This window comes from Chenopodium quinoa, unplaced genomic scaffold (assembly GCF_001683475.1).
Source record: "Chenopodium quinoa cultivar QQ74 unplaced genomic scaffold, ASM168347v1, whole genome shotgun sequence".
Classification (NCBI taxonomy): Eukaryota; Viridiplantae; Streptophyta; class Magnoliopsida; order Caryophyllales; family Amaranthaceae; genus Chenopodium; species Chenopodium quinoa.
In genome coordinates, this window is record NW_018745454.1 from 6,845,252 (window position 1) to 6,855,181 (window position 9,930).

The 9,930-nt window shown below is 36.1% G+C and overlaps 2 protein-coding genes across 3 annotated transcripts; one reads left to right on the forward strand and one right to left on the reverse strand.

The window, feature by feature from the left end:
• The first annotated feature begins 690 nt into the window (after positions 1–690).
• Positions 691–3,421, forward strand: LOC110714486. Its single transcript, XM_021893002.1, has 2 exons — positions 691–1,804; positions 2,156–3,421. Exons 1-2 carry the CDS (start codon positions 1,072–1,074, stop codon positions 2,776–2,778), a joined length of 1,356 nt encoding a protein of 451 aa, XP_021748694.1. The 5' UTR covers positions 691–1,071; the 3' UTR covers positions 2,779–3,421.
• Positions 3,422–5,091: 1,670 nt separating this feature from the next.
• LOC110714227 (uncharacterized protein At1g04910-like) lies at positions 5,092–9,645 on the reverse strand. Of its 2 annotated transcripts, none has more exons than XM_021892722.1 (10): positions 8,899–9,645; positions 8,464–8,539; positions 8,317–8,384; positions 8,043–8,131; positions 7,755–7,952; positions 7,216–7,420; positions 6,957–7,124; positions 6,535–6,702; positions 6,159–6,349; positions 5,092–5,947 (listed from the first exon to the last, which is right to left on the reverse strand). In XM_021892722.1, the coding sequence occupies exons 1-10, from the start codon at positions 9,148–9,150 to the stop codon at positions 5,734–5,736; spliced, it is 1,629 nt and encodes a 542-aa protein (XP_021748414.1). In that variant the 5' UTR covers positions 9,151–9,645; the 3' UTR covers positions 5,092–5,733. The 2 variants fall into 2 exon arrangements, with proteins under 2 accessions (XP_021748414.1, XP_021748413.1); XM_021892721.1 differs by having other exon boundaries at positions 8,043–8,200.
• Positions 9,646–9,930: the final 285 nt, after the last annotated feature.

Here is a 9,930-nt window from a genome sequence, read left to right on the forward strand (position 1 = left end):
GAACAACATGAAATACTGGAGGAGGTACACTAGATGAGAAGTGCTTATGAAAAAGAACAAGATTATAATGAGAATGCAGTCATGATTAACTCAAGGAATTTAATTAGAATGGCTTCTATAACATTTTTAATGCATTGGGTAATACGGAGTATGTTATATTATAGCCCTTTTAGGAATTGATAATAAATTAAAATAAAATTGAAACTCATATATAAGAAAGAATCCACTAAAATTAATATATTTGAACTTATCTTAAATTTCAAAGTATGTGGTTTCAAAAAAAAAAAAAAAATAAAAAAAAAAAATAATTCAAAGTACGTAGTAAACAAAATAGAGCTCTAATTTTTTCAAATGGAGTGACACATAAATTAGCTCATGTATCCAGAGATTATGAGGACATGAGAGTTTGGAAAGAAAAATTTCCTAACAAATGATGCTATAATAATGCTGGACATTTTTGGGCTGGCTAAAAAAAAAAATGGAATCAGAGCTAAGTTTTAAAACTTGATTTCTCTAAAAAAATTTAAATGTTAAGTGCAAGATACATGTCAGTATTTAAAAACAATATACTTCATAAGTATTATGTTTTTTTCTTCTAACCTCTATCCCAAAAAATATAAAAATTTAATATATATAATACATACTAAGATTAAATTTAAAATTGACAAACATAATTAAAGAAACGTATCAACTAAAATAATAGATAAAGTATGGTTTAAAAATGTACGGAGTATCAAATTGTATAGTGGAAAATTTATGAAAAATAATAAAATCCAAGCTAAACCCACTATAATAAAGAAACAAGTATATAGCCTAATAGCCATATAGGAGGGTGGAGGGTGAATCATGAAAGTTGGCCTCATAAATCTCAATCTCAAATCCAAGCAATGCAGCCATAAATTATTCACAAAAAGCAAAGCCTCTTCCTGGCTTCTCCCTCTTTTTCTTGCCCTTCTTTAACTTGCAACCATCTATCTGCTTTTCCAGCACTTGTGCTTTAAAACTATCCCATGTGACCTTAGTTAACCTTGAAATAGAAAATTCACACCTGTTTTTTCTTACTTCCCAACAATGGCCAAAACAACAAATCCTAGGAAGCTCACAAAAGAAGTTCACAGAACAAGAAGAAGTCAACCCCCTTCACAGAGGGAAGATGACAAAGAAAAGCAGCAGTCGCAGTCGCAGCAGCAGTCGCAAGCATTACCTTCATGGGTGGTAATGAGGAACATTCTCACTTGCAAGCACCTCCAAGTGGAGCAACAGCCACAGCAAGAGCAAGCATCACTGTCCCAGAAAAAGAAACAGCAAAAGCAAAAGCAAAAGCATGCTGAAAAACCAGCAATACCGGAGGAAAACAGCAAGAAGAATAAGAAAATGAAATGTTCAGGGTCACTTTGCAACAACACAAAAGTGATGCAGAGGCCTGAAACAGCTTCCCCTGAAACACTTCAGAGAAAAAGCAGGGGTGGTCCTACCCATGCTAGTACTAGCACCACCAGTAGCAGCAGCCATGAAGGATCAAATCGGTCAATCAAATCTCCTGTTTTGAGTGACCTTAGTAACACTAATGGGGTCTTACTTAAATCATCTTCTTCTAACAGTACTACTGCTGCTAATTACTCTATTAAAGGGATTCCATTTAGAAGACTTTCAGGGTGTTATGAGTGTAGAATGGTTGTTGATCCTGTTTTGTCTTTCACTAGAGATCCTTCTCTTAGAGCTACTATTTGTTCTTGCCCTCATTGCGGCGAAGTTTTCATGAAACCTGAGAATTTGGAGCTTCATCAGGCTGTCAGGCATGCAGGTACTTGCTCTTTCTTAGTCTCATTCAAGCTCATCTTCCTCTTAATTTTTCAATTATCAACTTCTTATCTATGCTTAATCACACTGCACACCACTGTTTATTATTCATACGGAGTATTACATTTGTAAAGATTCTAGCTTTAGTCTAGTTTCAGAAGATATAAAGGCGGAAAGTGAGCTACAAAAGTCATGGACTACTACAATTTAATTAATCTTGTTGTTCAAGTATAGAATGTTTAGTTCTCACTTTTTGGAAATTTTCCTCTATGTCATAAGCACTTTAGAGCATTTTCATACTTTTTATGCCATAAAATTTCTTTGACTAAGATGATTTTATGTTTTTCTGGTGTAGTATCTGAACTGGGTCCTGAGGATACAAGTAAGAATATAGTAGAGATTATATTCCAATCAAGCTGGCTAAAGAAGCAAACTCCAGTATGCAAAATTGATAGAATTCTTAAAGTCCACAACACCCAAAAGACCATCAACAAGTTTGAGGAATATAGGGACTCAATTAAATTTAAGGCAACAAGGCTCCCTAAAAAACATGCTAGGTGCATAGCTGATGGAAATGAGCTTCTAAGGTTCCATTGCACCACATTTATGTGCTCCCTAGGTTTAAATGACTCCTCCAACCTTTGTAATTCCATCCCACATTGCAATGTTTGTAGCATTATTAAAAATGGATTTAAGCTAGCCGATGAGGGGCCTACAGGCAAAGACATACTAACGACTGCCACGAGTGGGCGAGCTCATGATCGAGCTGATGTTGGTTCAGAGGAGCAGGAGAGGAGGGCAATGCTGGTGTGCCGGGTGATTGCCGGCCGGGTCAAGAAGAGCCCAGAAGGTGGTGGATCAGAGGAGTATGACTCGGTGGCCGGAGCAACCGGAGTTTATTCAAATTTGGATGAGTTGTATGTTTTTAACCCCAAGGCAATTCTGCCTTGTTTTGTTGTTATCTATAGGGGGTTTTAGATGTTTGGGCTGGAGATCTTAAATTAGTGTAGATTATTTCTACATGCTTTGGTTATTGTATATCTTCAGCTTTGGGTAGGGCAACGTTTTAATGATATTTTGTACTATATGCAAAATGTGCATGGAAATGGTAGCCTTTGGTTAGAAAACCCAAGCAATGCAAGTTAAGATTGTTCTAATTTGGCTCCAGTCAACTCTTTAAAAAATGAAAAAGACCAACTACCAACTTAGCCAGTGAGTTAAATTATTTCATTTGATCTCATTGATAAGTTCATTTCAAAAGTATAATGACAGAAGTTAGATGATTTATAGTAATGGTTTGGAGCTATTGTGAAGTAAAGAAAATGAAAGATTATATTCATTGATAATTCTCTTATTAAAAGAAAAAGTTATGATAGAAAAGGGAGATAAAAAAAAACCTGGTCGGTTTGGCATGAACAGATGTCCTAGAAATAGATAATGAAGTGAAAGAGATGTCACTGCAACTCATCACAAATGGAAATCTGTTTGTTAGTTGTAATACAGATGCCATAAACAAGCTAGATGTGGTCCAATCTAACAATATTATTGCCCCCTATAAAAGCGCCCAACCAAACAAAATTATTGACCCTATAAATTAAAAAACACCAAATCCATGCTTCTTTGAGCAATCAAACCCAATACTTTGACCTATAAATGGGAATTATGATGAGGGTTAAACATAACATTATCTTCTACTTATAGTCTTAAAAAAACAAACTTAACATGTTCATTAAAAATAAAAGTTGAAAAATACTTGATGTCAAAAGAAGTAAACAAAACCGTATGACCGTATGTATGCATGTATTACTTGGGAAGCTGAGAGTTAATAGTTGAAGTTGATGATTCTTGAATTGTACAACCAAGGGGCAAAGGCCAGGCCTGCTAAATCAAATGCAGTAGGCAGTAGCAGTTTGATAAGTATAATGATGTCGAAATAACAAAAAATGAAGCAATGTTGTATGGGCGCACAGCTGCTGTTAATTAAGTGTTTAATAGCAAAAACTAAAAAGGCACGGCCCCCTAATAAGCAAGACTTGTTATTAAAGTTAATTATCCAGATTCCTTACAACACTTGGCATACGTCGTATTGCATGGGTTGAGTTACGACAGCTTAATCCAAGTGTTCCTTTTTATAAATTAATGCAGGAGTCAAAGATTTCTATTGCTCATTATCAATTGCAAATTGCAAAGCCTGAGTCCTGAGACTGGACTCCCTGCAACTTGTATGCATGCCCCCTCTTTTGTTTTTGCTATAGAATATAAATTACAATAGTATTTGCTTGTTTCATTAAATTAGTCGAGAGCTAAAAGACAGTGACACACACAGGACCTGGCTCGAGTGACCCTGGCTTAATTAGTGGCTAGATTATATTGTGACAATATGGCTTTAGGACCAGGTAACTAAATGTAGTCATTACACTACTCCGTAAAGTATCTCATTTAGGAGGGTGACACATGCAGCTGTGGATTTTTACAAAAAAAAAAAGAAAAAAAAAAAAAGAAAAGCAAATGGAAGCTGGGTTTGTGAAATTTTACAGGGCTCTTTAGTCTTTTGATTTGCTGCAGTGTTCAGCTTTCAGAAAAAGGGGAGGAAGAAAGAGTAAATTTGGGTGAATTACAGCAAATAAATTAGAAAAAGAGCATGAAAAGAAGGTAAAAATAGAAAGAAGATGCTTCAGTGGATAATAAGAATAATAATGAACAAAGAAAGAGTAGAGGGAATGCCGGAGTGGGATGTTGAAAGCTAATATGAAATCATTACAGCGACAATGCGCATGATCAGCTTTCACTATTACGGTGTATAAAATTAAACTTATTCCTAGTATGCCGGAGTGGGATGCCCTCCATTAAATGAAAAATCACAATCTAATTATTACTCCGTACTCTACTAGATTGTTTTGTTTAATCAAAATACGGAGTATTATTGAGCTAATGTTATTGGATCAAGTTTAGGTTTAGGTTCAAGTTCAGGTTCATGCTCAAAAGGGCCCTTCAATCTTTAATCTCTAGTGACCATTTACCCTTTTGTTCACTATCCCAATTCTAATTATAAGTACTTCATATTTTGCTTCTTTTTTTTTCAATTAAATATGGCACCTAATTTTCTTTTACCGAAAAGAATATATTTTACAGAGTAATACAAAGGTCTAGACAATCTTCTCACAAAACTAAAATATAGCACCTAATAAGACGATCAAAACGACCGTATGCATTAGATGTTTAGGGTTTATTCTACAAAATTACCTGTTATAGGCCTACAGCAGATACTGTAATATACAAACAAAAACAAAAGAAGGTTTAACTGGTCATCTCCAAACAGAAAATTTCTATTTGAGGGGCTACTGTAAGTCTGTAACACTCTACTATACTAACAAAAGAAGGATAACATGTCATCTCCAAACAGAAAATTTCTATAAGAGGGGCTACTGTAATACTTGTATTATACTAACAAAAAAAGATTATTAACAATTAGGGACAACAAAAAAAATTTAGGGGTAGTTGCCCCAATGGGTTACATCAAAATTGGCCCAAGGAATGTCCTAGCTTAGAGCCTTTCAAGGTAGCAGGTTCATCAACTCATGGTTTTCCTATTCAGCAACCTCTAATGTTAAAAATGCATCATCATAATGGATATAAACTTACCTGCACCAGAGTCCATAGCTGTAGCAAGTATCCCACTTTGTTTAAATAAATTCGGGCACAAACTATCAGCAATGGGACATGGACTTTCTGTTTGAGTCTTGAAGAATTTGTTGAATGATAATACCTCTACCGGTGTGGCTCTAAGACAAAACTTGGCCTGACTCATGCAAAATCACTGGAGTCTGGAGAATGGCCTCGTCCAGAAGTTTCCACTAGGTCCTTTATCTATACTAAATTACCAAGGTATGTTCGTTTGGCATGGCATGCTGGTATCACAAAAGAATAGCCGTATCAAATTATGTGCTTTAGCTGGTGATCCAGCACATCACCCACATTTGCTCTATTTACAGTAAGATTTTGAGCTTCTTGAAGACATCTACACTGTGGAAATGGGTATTTGTAAATTGAGTTGTGCCTGCTAGATTTTTTTATTCTTGGCATCATAAGTCCTTCCCGGTTGCTTTCTACTAGCATCACCTTGACTTGATCCTTAATCTCTTGCCAACTGTAAAAACATTTGTTAAACCCACACATTTGAGTTATTTGTCCAAAAAATTTTGAAATAGTGGGAAGTGTATGAAGTAAATGCATGAACAATCCAAAGTTCCAACTTGGACAAGTGATTAGACTTAAAGCTAGAATACATGGTCAAATTACATTCGTAATACAAGATGTGCAGATTAGCTGTTCAACAAAGAGATAAGAGGGACAGTTACCTGATGCTTGTGTTATGAAACAGAAGAGCAAGTTTCTGCTTGTCGGGTTTGATAGTCTTTGCATGCCCCCCATAGATATATCTGCGATGACCCAAGAGAAAATGTGGAAAATTTCCACCCTGAGTGGTCAAGAAAACCTCGCTGAATAAGCATACTGCATAGTCCAGAGCAGCCAATCTAGACGAGTACCCCTGTAACAGGTGAATAAGTTCGAATGATTTTACAGTGATCACTCCAGTGAAATGGAAGCTACAGCTACAGCTAATAATGTGAAGCACTAATTTGTAATTGAATCTGGTCTAATCATGATTATGATCAATTACATCCTGGATCACTATTAACTTATTCATAGTCCCAGGAAAATACCAATAATCACCTTAAAATAAGCAAGCTCTTCAGGGGATGCAAGAGACTCCTTGGTATATAGAAGCGGAAACATCTCCAATAGGGGACTTAACTGACTCTCCTCCTGATATAGTTTTCCTGATGCCAAATAGATCAATGTATTGTTGTCGAACCCCATTCCTCTAAGCATCATTCCAACCTGTGCTGACAAGAAACGACATGGGAGGAAAAGGTGAGATACATGATTATAGAGGTGCAAATACCCCCAATTATTGGTTATTTGGGTTTTATTATTCAAAGATCTATACTATTTGTTCCAAATATCTAGAGATAAAAAAAGATCCATTGAATTATGCACTCTTTTTAAAGGTCTATCTGCAGATTGCAGGAGATCAATCCTGATTCCTGAAGGGTCTTTATAGCTTGACAGCTTGAGTGAAAGATTGAACATACCTCCACAGGGGTAAGCGGGCATTTTCCACTGATTCGATTGAAGCCAGGATTGATTACTGTGCCCCTGCGTCTAAATTTCCCCTTCCATCCTTTCTCTCGGACAAAGTCCATTTCAAACTGTTCTTTCTTTCCTCCATCGTATATGCAGCATGAGAATGCAACCATGTCCTACATGTCCAGTCAGTCCCACATAAAAATTAGCAACGATCAGAACATTTGATAGAAAAGGATAAACCGTGCTCCAAGAAAGATTGGATACCTCTTCAAAACGGAGGTGAACTGAAACATATTTACCATCGGATTTTGGACTCTTCTCAACCATGCGCTTGATTATACTTTTGGCAAGTGCCGATATAGGAGGTGCAAATTTTAAAGCTTTGTAGTTTGCAAGGCACCTTAAGTACTGAATGTCTGGAGGAATATACATTGACAATCTATTGGCAAAAGGAGCAATGCGAACAAGCCTAGCTGACATCAGGATATAATGATCATTACTATACTGTAAAGGGTAAACAATTTCAATATGTACAGAATACCTCATGGGACATAGCAAGAATAAAATTCAATCTACCATATGCTGGTTTGATCATCACCATATTTTACTCCATACTTTCCCACTGTGATGTTGTAGTTTTAACTCATTATTGTTTAGAAAGGTTCCAAAAAATGATATAGATGGTAGGAAATGGGATGAAGTAATATGTTATGTCATGGAAGGGTAACTTGTATCATCATGAGCATGCCTCTTAAAAGTAAAGTAATAGTTCATGAAGAAAGCAATAATGAAAACCGACGTACCCTTGATTCCGTAAGATGGGAAAAACTTCTTCAAGGTAGTAACTGATGGAAGACCAAGCAGGGACTTGGACAATAGGTACATTACTGATCTCATAATCATATTGTTCCATAAGTTCTCTAGGTAGTTCCCGAGTCACCCTCACAAAGCCAGCAAGAGTGTTTATAAAATGCTGCTCGTCATAGATATCATCAAAATGACTGAAAAAATAAAAGCAGATGAGGAGACTGGCAGATACCTAAGTTGAAAATGAATGAAAAGCCAAGCAAAAGAAAGACAAGAAGAAAGACCTTCGATCCATCCAGACATTGTGATATTCAAGACGGGGAATTACTAATGTGGCATTCAAAAACCCAGCAACGGCCACTGCATTGCATATCTGAATCAGAAACGCAGAACAATCAGCATTTGTACTATATATTTCTACATAGAAATGCGATAGTGTTTGCTGCATTCCCAAATCCCAATAATTAGTTCCACAATTGAATGTTTTTCACTTAAACTAAAGAGTGATGGTATCAACAAAAAATGACAAATGTAAGTAAAAAGGTGGGAGTGTATTACCGAAGATCTCTGCTGATTAAGGCCTCCATTAGCCTCAACAATCAAATATCCATTATTTTCTGACCTCTCTGAGAATGGCAAAGTCGTCAAGGGCAGCTCAGGAATAATCAAATATCATGTATAAGTATGTATATCGTATTTGCTCACCCATTCGTGTTTCTTCGTACGTGATTTTGCAAGGCTTTTCAATTTTCAATTTTTTATACATCCAGAGACTAGATAGCTGCGAGAAAAAAAAAAGGCAGTGTACCAATTAAGGTAACATTTGAATTAGCTACGATTTGAAAGGTGATCCCAAAAAAAGCTAAGTGCATTTATTAGTCAATCTCAAATTGAGGATCAGCAATTGTGTACAATCCTAACACTGAATTCCCCATGAAATCAATAATAGAAAGTTGATGAATTCTACTCATTCATTCACACAAAGCATTCTAATTTCTTAAATAAACAAATTGGAAGCAAAAAGTGAATGAGACTGTAAAATTGAAGTCAATGTTACTACAGTTGACATACAATACAAACAAATATACTCAGTATTATTAAGAAAAAAACAATAGAGAGAGAGAGAGAGAGAGTTGGGACCTGAATAGCAGGGGAATCGTCGGTGAGAATACGGAGACGAAGGTTGTGGAAGATCTGATGACTATGGTAGACAGAGCCAGGAGGAGGAAGAGGGAAGAAGAGTCGAGAGAGAGGACGAGCACAAAGTATCAAACCTAAAAGGTAAAGCAGCGGCAAGATCAACCAGTACCGGAGACACCACCGGCGCCGGAGAACAATGCCGGCGTAAATGATTTTACGGCGAGGTTTGGAGCGGGTAGTCGTGGATTCCATAATTCCGAAAGAGAAGATAATCAAGGAATAAATTCAAAGGGAGGCATAGGCATAGCAGCTGCTGCTGCTTGGGTGGGATGGATGTTTCGGGTGTCAAAATTAGGGGTATAACAGCGCACACCCCACTTAATACTTAATACTTAATACTCTACTACTGGGGTTTTCATTTTTCAACTCTGCAAATCTGCAACCAGTTTTTTGCGAGGAAAGGGCCACCCTTTTGCCTACTACGACTACGAGTACCTTTTTTTTTTTTTAATTTTATTTTATTTTATATTTTTACTCCTGATATTTATCCAATACTACTGCCTTTATGATTTTATTACGCTATTAGTTAAATCTATCATCTCTTTTCAAAAAAAAAAAAAGAGTTAAATCTATCATCTCCCGTCAAAAATAAATCTATCATCACAGTATATCCTATTGGATCTTAGCTTGTCCAATATGTTCGGAGATTTGTTACTGTTAATCCCCCGTATTCTACTCTCAAATCTACACCATTACAGTTTTAATATAGCCGTGAATGACTAAAATAATCCATAATTCTCAGCTAAAATTCTTTTAGTTACCATTTTGAAACCAGACAACCAATATTTAAAGAGTTCATTGACGATTTATCTATCTCCTTCACTTAAACACTATGTTAACGTACTAGAATCAACACTCATTATCCCTGTAAACTCGCAATAATCCAATTGATTTCCTACATAAACAAGCTTCAACATTTAAACTCAACAACAATTGTGCTTGAATTGCTCGACTAAATTAAATAACCTCAAA